Source organism: Macaca thibetana, chromosome 3 (assembly GCF_024542745.1).
Source record: "Macaca thibetana thibetana isolate TM-01 chromosome 3, ASM2454274v1, whole genome shotgun sequence".
In the NCBI taxonomy this organism is placed as follows: domain Eukaryota; kingdom Metazoa; phylum Chordata; class Mammalia; order Primates; family Cercopithecidae; genus Macaca; species Macaca thibetana.
The window spans coordinates 42,090,804-42,104,644 of NC_065580.1; the positions used below are offsets into that span (position 1 = coordinate 42,090,804).

Below are 13,841 nucleotides of genomic sequence, written 5' to 3' on the forward strand. Positions count from 1 at the left end.
TAATACTGAGTGGTAGATACAGTATCAGAGGAATTAACTGTAAGATTGTAGTTGTTGGGCTGGGAACCCAAGAATGGTTGGGGCTAGCTTGCTTGCTTTGCTTATTTAAATTTCAAATGGTATTCTTAGGAGGAGAGGCAGAGTAGCACTACTGGCCAAGAAACATACATCTATGTGGAAACGCATGAGTTTGGGGTAGAAACATGCTAAGAGCTTGTGAGTGAAGGAAAAAGGAGAGAGCAATAGAAGTGCTAATGGTTGGGGAGTACAGAACAGACTGCTCAGCTCGATGGAAGATATAGATGATGCATCCTTGTCACAACACAATACACACACAGAAGCAAGAAAGTGTGGTGATGGGGGTGTCAACCATCCAGATATCCACTAGAAGTCTCATTTGGTTAGAAGTAGGGCACCCAACAGGTTCTTGACTTACTTTGGTAACAATTTTATCTCCCAGATGGTAGAGGAAGCAATTAGGGGAACTTCAACTCTGGACCTAATTCTGCCCAAGAAGAAAAAAATAGTTGGTAAAATGAAAATTGATAGGAACATTCAGAAAGAGTCACTATGTCATTTCGGAGTTCAGGGTAATCAAAGAGGGGAAGGTGGACTTCAAAAAATTCAAAGAAAAGAGGCATGATTCAATGGCATGAGACTCAGAAGGAAAAATGGTTTAAGAGGGTTGAGCAGCTTCTAAATGTTCAACTGTAACTGCAATCACAAATGATCCTCTCAGGAAGAAAAGAGGGGTGGCACTTAAGTAACCAATACGGCTTCACAGAGATTTCTCCCAGGTCAGATTTTTAAAGGACGTATTTTAAAAGATGGAAAGAGGGCATGTAATGATGGTCTATAAGAGAGTGGAATGAGTTTATAAGAATAATGTCAGGAGAGCTACAATTCCAAATTAGCTGATGCTTGCAAATAATAATAATAATAATAATAATAAAGACAAAATAAAATACTAAAGACAACCATGTATTCCCTATTTTAAAATTATGTTTAAGGCCCTATCACCATCCCCATGTCACAAAAGCAAATAAGCAAAAAAAAAAAGACAAACAACATAACAACATCAAAACAAGGAAGGTTTATTGTTAACAGCAGTAGATAATAAAGAAAAAGCAAAACTCCCTCCTATTTTGTTCCTGGCTTCTCTATTAAGGAGAATGACTGTCAGACTGAAAAAGGGAGAAGAAATTAAACTCTAAAATGGGTAAAAAGATGTAAGATAGCAAATAATTGATCCATTCTAAATGAATTACTGGACTGGATGGGCAAATCCCAGGAAACCAAAAGACCTTCTAGGCAGGCCATGGAATTGCTCTCTGTGGATAGTCGAGGAATCACAAAGAATGGAGAGGTGCTAGAAGATGAGATGATAAATGTAGCATAAATTTTCAAAAAGGGTAAGAAGGCTGACTTCCCAAACTACAGAGCACAGTGATTTGGAAAGATATTCTAATGGATTATTAAAGGGATGGTCTCCAAGCACTTTAAAAAGAAAGTAGTGACCACTAGAAGCCAGCTTAAATCCACTAAGAATAAATAAATCAGATTGTGCTAGCTTAATTTACTCTAATAGATTTACATGAACAATACAAAAGATGGTGATTCATGAAGACATGAACCTGGAGGGTAGTTTCTACATGTCATGTCACAGGGCTCTATTCCTGGCCCTCATATTTTTCTCAGAAACATGGATGACACACAGAAGGCAGGCATATCGAATTTGTAGATGACAAGAAACTGGAAAATAAATATGTTGCATGACAGAATCAGAAACCATAGATCAACTGGTTACAATGGCAGGATTTCCAACTCTCAAGACAATCTTTTTTTTTTTTTTTTTTCCTAAGACCTCTGAAGAAGATTCTGTAACCTTCTTTAGAAAAATCATAAAATAGTTTAGCAATGACCACTTGGCAAGGATAGTGTTGAGGTGATTCAAGCACCAGATGGGTGGTTGAGCTAAATGACCTTTAAGGTCTCTGCCAACCCTGAGTTTGTATGACTCCAACTTTAAGAATCTTTCTCATTTTCTGAGATCTCCAGAAGAGATTTCCCAGCCTTCCTTGGTAACCCATAGAATGTTTAACAACACTCAAGACAGCATTTCCTCTTATCTTTGTCTTAATCTTGAAATATTTTCTAAAATTTTTTTTAAACCTTATGTTGTTATCATGTTTTCCCCACTAGCAGAAGTTCTACTAGAAAACGTTCTAGTGCACATGCGCAGTCTACATCTGGAAAAATTTCCCTGTCAAAATGTTTTAGATATGTAAATAATTGTATTTATTTTATATCTTCACAATATCCTAGGGAAAGCCCTTCAAGAAATTAATTTAGGATTACAGCAAAGCCATTGAATTTCTCTCTAAAATGACTAAAACCACCTCCACACAGTGACTGTCCTTCATTTAAAAAGAAAAACAACTTTTTTAAATAGAGTAATAACTCCCCAAATCATCCTCCAGTTCAAATGCAGTTTAATTTAAGTATCCTATCAATGGCAACTGAATATATTCAGCAAAGGATGAGATTTCCTTTTTAACGGCAAGATTTTCCGCCACTTACTCATTTATCTCCAACGCTTCATGAGCTGCAGAAATCCTAGCTTGGGGGTTTCTCTCTCTCCAGGCTTTCTGCATTACTATTTAAGAAAAAGAGAAAAAAACCAAGTCAATCTATACATATAATTAGGTAGACTCAGTAGAGGACAAGAGCTAAATTGGAAATGTCAGCTTAAATTACAAGAATATAGTTCATTGCTAAGAGGGTTGGCCAAAATCTCCAAAGTCACATTAATGTGCTATTCCACTGTGTTTCAACTGCTGATAGCAAACCTTTTTTGTGCTCACAAAACTACAGGCTAAGGAAATCAAGAAAAGGCACTCTAACAGAGATTTTGCATGTCGTTTGCACATTAATGTCACTTGTTTTTGGAGAACATACATTATTTTACACATTTTGAGATGACATTGCTACTAACCTCTCCATTCACTTAGATGCAACATAACTGGTCATTTTCTGAAGCACTTATTACAGACTCTTGGTGTTAGAACATTTTGAAACCATTTCAGGAATGATGTGTGGGTCAGTAATAAGTGCTTTAAGCTTTTGCTTAACATGTGTACTGACATCCCAAATTTACCTACAAACCTAGCTTTTATACATCAGAGCAGTTTCTGAACATATGGTGGGAAGCTTAATGTTGGGGAATATTTATTGTACCATGATGTTTCTACCATAGCAAAGAGTACCATTTTACAAAGGAGTAACAATCTCCTTATTTATTTTATAAATTTGTATTTTATAAATTCTTTCAGAGTGTGCAGAGGTTCCCTTTTAAAAACATTTTTTCACCTATTTACTTTGAGTTAGTTTTATAATACAAAAAATTTCGGTTGAATTATTTGAAACTCAAGTAATGTAAAATACACACTAAACAAAGTATTTTCTCAGATGGAGCACACATCTGGACTCCAATAGCCAAGGCCATGACCCCATTCGATAGTTAACCTGTAAACCAGCAAATAAAAGTCACTAAAATATATTCATTAATCATTTTAATCCAGTGAATTCCACTTTCTACTTTGGATATTATAAAGGAGCAAGATCCTTCAGGCTAACTCAACCAATAATTTCATTAGCATCATATAAGATTTATATTTCTTTAAAATATATAAAACCAAATTTAATATATTTTTAAAAATCATGATTCAAATTATTATGAGGGGACTCATTTCTACATTAATACTTCATTGTGATAAAGGTTTACATAATTATCAGAGTTCTGGGTTCTTATTAGTCAATCAACAATTTAACATTTTATTCATTGGAGTTTTACAGAGTGGATATTCTAAAAGCAGAAATCTTCATACTTAAGCCAAAAAGCCCTCCCATTCAGAAGGACGTATGGATTTTTCATACTTGCGTCTGCGGGACGCAGATGGTCCGAGTCACAAGTAAAGAACGTCTGGTGGTCCTGGGCAGAGAGATTCATGTCATAGTAAGTAAGAGGCTCTCGTCCTGTCACCCAAGTATACCTGCAAAGGAGAAATAAGATGATTAGACACTTTTCAGAGAGAAAAGCAAGACCTATAAAACATTAAGCTGCAGAGGTGTTGAAATATAGACCATTAACTGAATATTAAAATAGCTTTGCTAATGAATAAAAAAAAATTTTTTAAATCATCTTATTCTCCCTTCAGAAATTATATCAATCAAAATATATAAACATTTTCCCCTGTATTTTCGTCTTAAAATTTACTAGCCATTGCTAATGAAAACCTTCCCTAATTCATATTATGAATAGATACTTTCCTAAAGCTAAGAAAATTCTAATTTGCCTAATTACTTTGCTAAACTAAATTCCAACATAACTTCTGTGACATCTCTATAACCATATTCCAGGTAAGCTTCGAAATGTTTTGAATGTATAGTATATATTGAAAAGAATAACTGTTAATACAAAAACTCTAAAAACTACACATTTTTGTACATTATCCCAAACCTAGTGCTAAAATATTTATAAAACAGAAAAATCAAAACATTTGAAGATAGTATTAAAAAATGGATGCACTAAATAGACTGTTACAATGACCCCTAAATGAACCAGCAAAAACATTTACTGCTGTCTTTGCTCTCTGAACCAGACCCATTTGTTTCCCAAGCTGTCAAAATGCTTACCGATTATATTCAGCACCCCTAAATAAATTTAGTGGATTTCGCCATACTTTGCATTCTGCAACAAAGAGAAATGTGAAAATGTTACACGTAAGTTCAGTGACACTACAAGCTAATTAATTCAGCAAAACACCCTTCCTGGCCATTTGATAAGATAATTCTATTCTCTATCCTTTCCATGGGAAGCAATGTGGAAAAACTCTGGGTGGTTAATCACAAAATGTGGCTCAGGCTCCAGACTTTGGAAAGTTTTGCCTAATCTCTCTGGGCCTGAGTTTCCTCACTTGCCAAATCAAGATACACGCCAAAATCAGCTAGTTCATAACTCCTAAAATTATTTCAAGAGGTCCAAACTGATTCTATGAATTTACTTCTAAAATCTTATAGATAAAAGTATAGGCAGAAGTAAACCTATTTTCTGTTGGTCTGAAACATATCTCACAATAACGTACGTGACAAGACAAACTCTAGAGTATAATACGCAAAGAGCCTTACAGTCTTAATTTGAGTTCATGATAACAGTGATTTTATGATAATTTACCAGTTTGCTTTTGCCTTACAGGAAAGGAATAAGAAAATTAATAAGGCTACCATGTTGTAGGAAGAAATGCAATTTTAAAAATTGTCTCAAAGCATTTTAATATCATTTACTTGCATAGATACATGTACTAATCATCATACTAATATCATAATGTTAGCATGTCCTAATAGACCATACCTTTTCATCATACCAGGACCACAGAAATTTAGAACAAAAGGACTTTAACTTAGAAAAGTCAAACATTAGCTTTAAGACTGTGTTACAATGGTAAGCATATGACTAATAAACTACAATTCTTTTAAAACAGTCTATGATTAAGACTTTCTACTGATTCAGAGTACTAGATTTTGGATGAATAAGATTTTATTAGAAAAAAAAAACAGTTAATAGTATTCAAAACATCTATGTGCATGTGTAACCAGCAAAAACCACATCCAACAACATATGTACAAAAAAGTGAGCGATTATTGCAGAAATCCAAAGGACATTAAAGGCCACATGGTGATTCATTAGGATTCTACCCTCAGTCCTGTACATTCAACGTCCATCCATCCACTGAGCATTAATTTGAGCACTCACTGGAGGAAATAAGTAAACCATCAATTTCAACACAATATGATAATGGAGAACACAAAACACTCTGGGAACATGTGTGTAATCTCAATAAATATTTGTTAAGATAGTAAAGGATGTACACGTAACAGGAATACATGTTTTTATTTAAAGAAGATGCACTTATTTCTAAATTAGGGCAGGATCCCACTTAAAATTCACGCAATATTTATAAATAATGGCCCTAAATTTTTTGTCACTTAGCTTAACTTGCCATTTAGAAAATGATCTTTGTCCACTTAATTTAGCATCTCTGCATTTTGTTCCTGAGAAACTGAGATTTGATGGCTGTCAATTCATATGGCATTAACTAGAAAATTATGCTTCCTGTAATTACTTTTTCTCCCCTTAGAGGAATCACTAACACCCTGACTCCAGATCATGGCTTGAAACACACTGGTGAGCCAAATAACCATAATCCCTGCCCTTATGGCTATTATAACTACCTGGACCTCACCACTGCTAACCCCTGCTCAGAGAATCTCTTTTAAGATTCAAAGTGCTCTTCTTAAAGCTTCATGAATATTGCAAGGTTTGTATCTATCATAAAATAAACATGAATATAGATTTATGGATAAGGATCCTCGTGGTAGAATTATTTACTATAAAAGAAGAACATTTGGGGAGATGTTTCTCCTCCACTGAATTTCCTCTGAAATATTAGTAAAAAGGCTATGGCAAATATTTTGTCTCCAACAAATACATTATTATACTACCTGAAAGGTTAAGCACTGTTTAAACATCAATTGACAAATTACAAAGAAAACTGTTTTCAATTAAAATTTCAACTCTATTATATATCAGATGCAATTGAAATGATTTCTAAACAAAAAATAACTCCAAAGAGAAATCATGTATTCACTGAGCAGTATCTAAAGATGCTCTTTATTTAGGAAGTGTCACAATATAGCCAGTAGGGGGTGCAGCAAACATTGTGAAATACTGCTTTTATGACTTCCATTAGAGAACTGAGCTTAAAAAGAAATCTGTGTTAACATCGTTGTCGTGTATGTGTGCTGAATTCAGTTTAATTATCCCTAAAACTTAGAAAAAAGGATCTAAGTAATTGCATCAGATGTAAACTGTTCTAAGTGAGAATAAAACATGTAATGAAGAAGTACCTAAGAAATGTCTTCACTAGTTATGCCCTTAAATTGAAGGTGCAAGCCAGGTATATTTTTCTTTTAAGAAACAAGCAATCTAGAGGTCAAACATGAACACATGTCAAAGTTTTGCTTTGAGATTAGGCCACAGCTATGTTAATTTCTTCTTTGTCCCTCTGTTCCATAATCTTACCTTGACTGCAAAAACTCAGTCTGGAATCACTCCAGGGAACATACCTCATAAGTATCAGGCTGCCTGATGTTTTAGTGATAGGGACGAAGGACACAAATACCAAGCATATTAGAATATGAAGATTTAAGTCAAGAAATACTCAGATCTCCAGAGGGTAAGAGTTTCTTATTTGTTCCTTTAACAAATAAATTCTTTATTTCAAATCAGATTTAAAATTTTACCTCCAAAAGGAATTTTCCATTCTTCATTAACATCAACAATTTTAATGCCCTCAAGATTCACTAGAAGTTGATTGGGACTTCATCACGAACTTGCTAATATCATTAATAATATAGTTAAAAATATGCCCTTAATACAACAAACATGCTCTCTATAGTTCCATACGCAGCAATTCACAGTGCAGTCTCTACTCACAAGTGCTGACAGAAATGTTCCATCCTCAGCACACATACAAGAATGAAATTCAAGAAAAAGGGCAGCAGCAAATATTGGAATAACACTTGTTTAATTCCCAAAGTCTGCGGAAGAGATTCCCTACTTTGTCATAATGAGATAATTACACGTTTCTGTGTGAGAGACAAAGAACCTAAAGAATAATGTTTACTATCTACAGCTAAGTACTTCTAAAAGCAAGCTCTAATCCTTTTTTTTAGCCCTCCCTCTCACTACTCCCTACTAAAACCTATCATCGCAATCATACTTATTTCATGTATTTTCATACTCAACTACTCTTCTACAATGCCCATCCTATCACTCATAAGACTGTGTGGTTTAAACATGTATTGAGTAGCTAATTATGCATTAATCTCTCAATTAGGCCATGGGTTACAAAAAAAAAAGATAACAGCTTATGTCTTAGAGGAATGTTTAGCCTTGGCAGAAAAGTGAAAAGGGTATTGAACTAACTGGCACCCACCTGAAGAAGCTCTACAGAGGGAATAAATATTCTGAGAGAACCACAGACTTTTCCCTTTGTCACAATATTCAAGGGAAGAGAACTCAATTCTCATAAAACAAAACAAAAAGCTCTACAGTCACAGGACTTTTAATCACACAGAAAGAAAATATTATTCTACACCCAATTTAACTCTGAAAACTTTTTTCTAAAATTAAAAAAAAAGATAGAACATTCCTTGTCATAGGGACTTCAAAAGTTATAAATTGCTAATTCATGGCCCAGAAAGGTTTCAAAATGTTAACACTTCTTCCCAGAATCTAAAGTATGGACAAGCATGACAACGTTATTACAAACAGCAGTAGCCGCAACTTTTGTTGTTGTTATGAGCTTGATTTTCATTGATCCTTTCTGTAAAGGGGCCTAAAGCTCAATTTATCTATATTCCTCACATACATTAGTTAGAGGTATATATTACATCCTTTTTACAAAAGTAAAAACAGAAAAGCTAATTTCCATAAGGTCTATGGTAAATGAGATTAAGGCCTGGTGTCCAGACTGCCCAACTCTTATCCATTATATGCAACAAACCTGTTAAATCCTGCAACATCGTATTTTGGAAATATTGTGAGTCCATCAGTTAGACTTTTCACTAGAGAAACAGTTTTTAAAAACTCCTCTGGAAAAACATTAGGAACTTTTTAACACTTTTAAACACTTTAGTTCCAAAGTACAACAAAAAAGGGTGCTAGCTAAAGTTTCATTGGCTTGTATTATAAAATTAACCCCAAATCAGTCAATTTCTGACAAGTGATTGTGCATATGTTTATCAGCTTTGATAGCTCAGAAATGAATACCCTATTCTCTACATTATTCAGATCAATTTAAAGCAATCATTATGAGTAAAAATATTCATATTCTTAAATAATTAAGCTTTAACTCTTTCATAACTTTAAAATGCTATTTTGAAACAATGATTAGAAGTAAAGGCACAAAAATATGTAGGTAGCTTTCAATTCAAATATGTTACTATCTCAAATTATTTATGAAATAACAAAAGATATAAGTACATGTGAATTTTAAGACCATTATTTTGGCCTGTTATTTAAGATAATGTACTACTTTCTTCAAGAATACTGTTGAGATGGTTAATCTGTAGCAGCTTCTGTCATACACTTCTCATTGGTCAGTTTTCACCTAAGTCAACCAATCCTACCAAATAATGTGGAAATTGTGAAATAACTTTACTAAATAAGTATTCCCTAGCTACTAAAACTGTTTTAGGTATTATCATCATTTAACTGGAGATCTAATTTGTACTAGAGCACAAATTTTACTGGCAAAGGATTTTAAAAAGATGTGAAAAACATTGGCTAAGATAATCACTTTCAACACATCCATTAGATTGTGGTGAGTTTACCCGCATTGAGACTATTAGAGAGCAGCCCGAAAGGTCCTTGACATGTAGCACTTTGCAGTTTTGCTGAGGAATATATTTGAAAGGCAAGCACTGAATGGCCTGGATATAAAAGAGTCACTCAGCTAGTGAGTAAGCCTGGCTGACCACAAAGCCATACCTCCAAGTGACTGCCATTCTCCACAATCATACTCGTAGAGAAATCAGTTCATCTGGGCACACTGCCAAATGGCTGTCCTCTGACTTGACATTTCCACACCTCATTTAATGCTCAAGTGACTCTATGCGGTAGACATCACTGCTATTCCCATGTTTGCAGGTTAAGATACTAAGACGTAGGAAAGTTAAACAACTTGCCCAAGGTCACACACAGAAGATTAGGACCACATCTGTCTGACCCCAGAGCCCCAGCTGTCAACCACTGGCAATCCTGCCACTGACTTGTTCCTACAGTAAGTTTAGGTTAATGTCACTTCAGAAATAATGTCATCCACTGTAGTATAGAATTTTACTAAAATTATTATTTTAATTGCTTGATAATTAGGTTAATCTTGGTTTACAGACCTCACAGAGGTTCTGGACAAGGTCAATTGAATTTTTTAAAGTGCTTAAGAACTTGAATTGTGAAGTAAGATGACCCAGGTTATCCGCCATGTGACCCTGGACATATTACTTCACCTTGCTATGCCTCAGCTCCCTTAACTATAAAAGAGAAATAATAATATCTGCTTTCTGGGGCTATTGTGAGGATCACAAGAGATAATATCATACAAAGCTGATAGCAGACACTAAGAGTGTTAGTTATTATTATTGGAACGAAATGGCTTCCTATGGAGAAAATTATTTGCTCTAGTGTTATGAAAATTTGGGATCTATGAAGGTCTTGAATATATTTTTTTTACTCTACCTGAATTTCTACATCGCCATTGTTTTTCTTTATTATCTGAATTTAATCAGCGCTTAAATTGCTTCTAGCCATGTAATAAAATTTAATTCAGAATTTAGAATATATACATTTATATAGAATTATTAAAATTATTTAGAATTTGGAATATACATGTATATATCTTATGAAGATTAAAAGAGATTAAAAGGAGATGATTTGTGACAGGAAGCCAAGTGACTATCCAGTTTGTTTAAAGATCCAGTTCTACGCAAGAGGCTATTAAAGTATCTCAGATAATTTAAACTTGACTTTGGCAGGGATGTTTTTCACATGACAGAGCACTCTCCACTTTTCGCATTATCCTGAAGAAGGTAAACACTGCAAACCTTTGTCTTTATGAAATCTTATTTGAGAACAAGGCAAATTATCAAACAGATGTTCCCATAAACCCAAATTCAGAATGTTACTGAGACCTTTTAAATCCCTATTCATCATCAGCTCATAAACTAAGCTGAATTAAGAAATGGTAGTGAGAAACATGGTGATGTGGCAGAATATATAAGCAGAGTTTATCAGAAATTGCATATCTGAGAGGAAAACAGCAGTTTAGCTCCCAAATAAAGCAAAACCAGTGGAATGGACACAAATGCTAACTTCAGCCAAACAATCTGAAGTTTGACTGAAGTAAGAAACTGTATAATTAACTACATTTCTCCACTGGCCCACAGATAAAGATCACTGCAAATTTTGAGCAAGTCTGCATTCAGGCCACTTTGTACAAATCCAGAAGTTTAAAAATATATGTACAATCTGCCTGTAACCATAACAACCTTTCTCACTCCTCACTCCACCACCCCCATCCCAAGTTGTTCTTAGGTAGGCCATGTTTTTCAGCTTTTATTCAAAACAAATTATTCCTTAAGGAAAGAGTTACACTGAATTTTCATATAGAACAATGTTTATAATTGATATTTTCCATTTATTCTTATTTTCAATGATTTTCTCAAATAATCAATAAAATACCATTACACTGCCTTTGCCAACATCCATGAGACTTTGTGAGCCATGTTATATTTCATGCACAATTCAGCAAAGGGCTGTCTTATGATGCTCCAAGAAAGTCAACAGATTCACCCTTTTGTTATTAAGGCCAATAGTCATTTTATTATTATGAAGGCAATGGGAATTTTTAAACAAGTTTAAGAAAATACACTGATAACCCTCAGCTTTGGACCTTCTTGATACTTAGCATTTGAAATGAGACTATGAAATAGAAAGTGATTAAAAGTAGAGATAAATTCAGACAACGTACCTTTTTAGTATTTTTCTTATTCAAAAATCAAAATCACCACAAAAAAACAGAAATAGACAATGGGATTATTCCAGTGGTATCTGGCACTTCCAAGCTAGCACACATGTTTGTTTAGCTGAGTCAGCCAAATATCAGAAGCCCAAATGTCAAGAAGTGGGCAGACGGAGACCTAAATATACTTAGACAAGGGAATTTCCATTTTTCTAAGGATAACTATTTGAACACTGTTATGATATCAGATAATAAATGCAGCTATCTATTATACAAGAAATGAATGGACATATAGAATGCATAGTAGGCACTCAGTAAATACTAGTAGATATTAATATCAAATGAATACTAGTAGATAATATTATCATTGAATTAGTAATAATATCCAAAAGCTCAGTCTTAGCCAAGTAAAAAATACAAACAGAAGTGAGAATTTACACAGGTTATCCTCAGTTAATGAATTCATTTCTTCCATGATAATTGCAGAATCTTGTGTCTGACTAGATCTGATCACATCACTCCTCTGCTTAAAAGGTATCATTGGTTCCCATTCCACTGAAGATAAGACCCAGGTTCGGATTCCTTAGCACAGCACGAGCTGCTAGCCAACTTTGGCTTCTGTCACAATCCAGTCCCTTTCCCATATGTCCTGTTTTCTAGTCACTTGAAGCCAATTTTTATTTCTTGAACATGCCGTGTTTCTCATGACACTCTGCCTACAAGTCTCCCTTTTCCCTTATTCATCCGTCCAAATCACTATCCAAATCAAATGCCACCTCCTGAGTAGCCTCCTCTGATAGTCTGTACACTATCTCTCTACTTCTGTTAATCTTTAATATTTTTACCTTTAGCAACACTTATCAAATTGCATTGTAATTTTTAAGGCATGGCTTTATTTCTAGCCTCTTGCAGTGTCCTATTTCTTTGAAACTCAATGAATTAACACATGAGTACATGCAAGGCCTGTACTTTCTCCTCTTATAAAACAAGTGGGAAGAATTTCCTAGCTCAGTCTCTCTGTCAACTGAGTAAACATTACCTAAGTACTTCTTATGAACCTAGTCTTGTGTAGGTTTTTATGAATATGATTTTTTTTAAAGGCAAAGTTCTTATCCCCATGGAAAACTCTATCAAAGGAGACAAAGGGATAAGTGCTCTGGTTGTATGAGGAAAACATACAAATCTAAGGAAAACAAAGGAGGAGATCCCGACCCAAGCTGGGAAAAGTAATTTGCTCCTTCAAGGAGAGAGCCACCAGTTCTAAAACTTGAAGGATAAAGAAGAAGAAATTTAAAAAGCCACATTAGGTGTTTTCCTTCCTGTCTAGAATAACCGACCCACATTTCGTAACTGTCTAACCAGGTTGTACGAATCAAGGATCAGTGTATATATAAATTTTGTTCCAGATTTTAAGTCAATACTCTTTTAATAGACCCTGCCAGCCTGCTATGAGTAGTACTGGGCACCTCTTGGTACAATTTATTTTATGACTAAAGGGTACATGTATAAAAGATGGCATTGCCCAGCCAGGTAACAAAATTGTCCGAGACTTTGTAAACTCATTCACTTTATGAAAGGAAAAGAGACCTCAGCAAAGCAAAACATTACTTTAACCAGCTACTATAATAAATGCTATTTATTATTCTAACGAAGAATCTTGATCATTCAGTCGCCAGGCCTGAGCAGTGGTGGATAACTGCTACCACTTTGCATCTCCTGTGTATATCCCACAGATTAATTGTGCTCTTGTCTGACTTGAGTTACTATAGCCTTTGAATGACAAAGAACATTGTAGAAAATTAACAGATTGAAAACAGAAACCATCCTCATCTGAGACCATTTTTTATGGTGAATACATTTATATTTTCATTGAAGTTTCCCTTCTCTCTCTACTTGATCTAAATCTCTTGACATCATTTCTCAATGCAATGAAGAGTTCATACCCTTCCCATTTTCACTATTATTTTGCTGTCTCTCTTAGTGGATGCCTTGATTAAGCCTTATTCTTTATATGAATGTTGATGCTATTCTTAGTGCTGTAACAGCAGCTTTGTTTCAAAGAAATAGTAGACACTGCAAGATGCTAGAGATACTACAAAAAGCCATACTTTAAAAAATCACAATGTAATTTGATAAGTGTTGCTAAAGGTAAAAATATTAAAGATTAACAGAAGTAGAGAGATAGTGTACAGACTATCA

The 13,841-nt window shown here is 34.5% G+C and overlaps 1 protein-coding gene across 11 annotated transcripts in view; it reads right to left on the minus strand.

The window, feature by feature from the left end:
- The window catches only part of ST7 (suppression of tumorigenicity 7), a 279,749-nt gene that overhangs the window by 99,432 nt on the left and 166,476 nt on the right, over positions 1-13,841 (minus strand). For 6 of the 11 annotated variants that reach the window (XM_050785115.1, XM_050785120.1, XM_050785118.1 and 3 more), the window contains exons 4-7: positions 4,696-4,750; positions 3,937-4,052; positions 2,581-2,656; positions 437-505 (exon numbers count right to left, since the gene is read on the minus strand). In XM_050785115.1, the coding sequence (XP_050641072.1) occupies positions 437-505; positions 2,581-2,656; positions 3,937-4,052; positions 4,696-4,750 (316 nt within the window). The remainder of the gene's footprint in view (positions 1-436; positions 506-2,580; positions 2,657-3,936; positions 4,053-4,695; positions 4,751-13,841) is intronic. The other 5 variants (XM_050785116.1, XM_050785122.1, XM_050785121.1 and 2 more) reach the window with 1 other exon arrangement.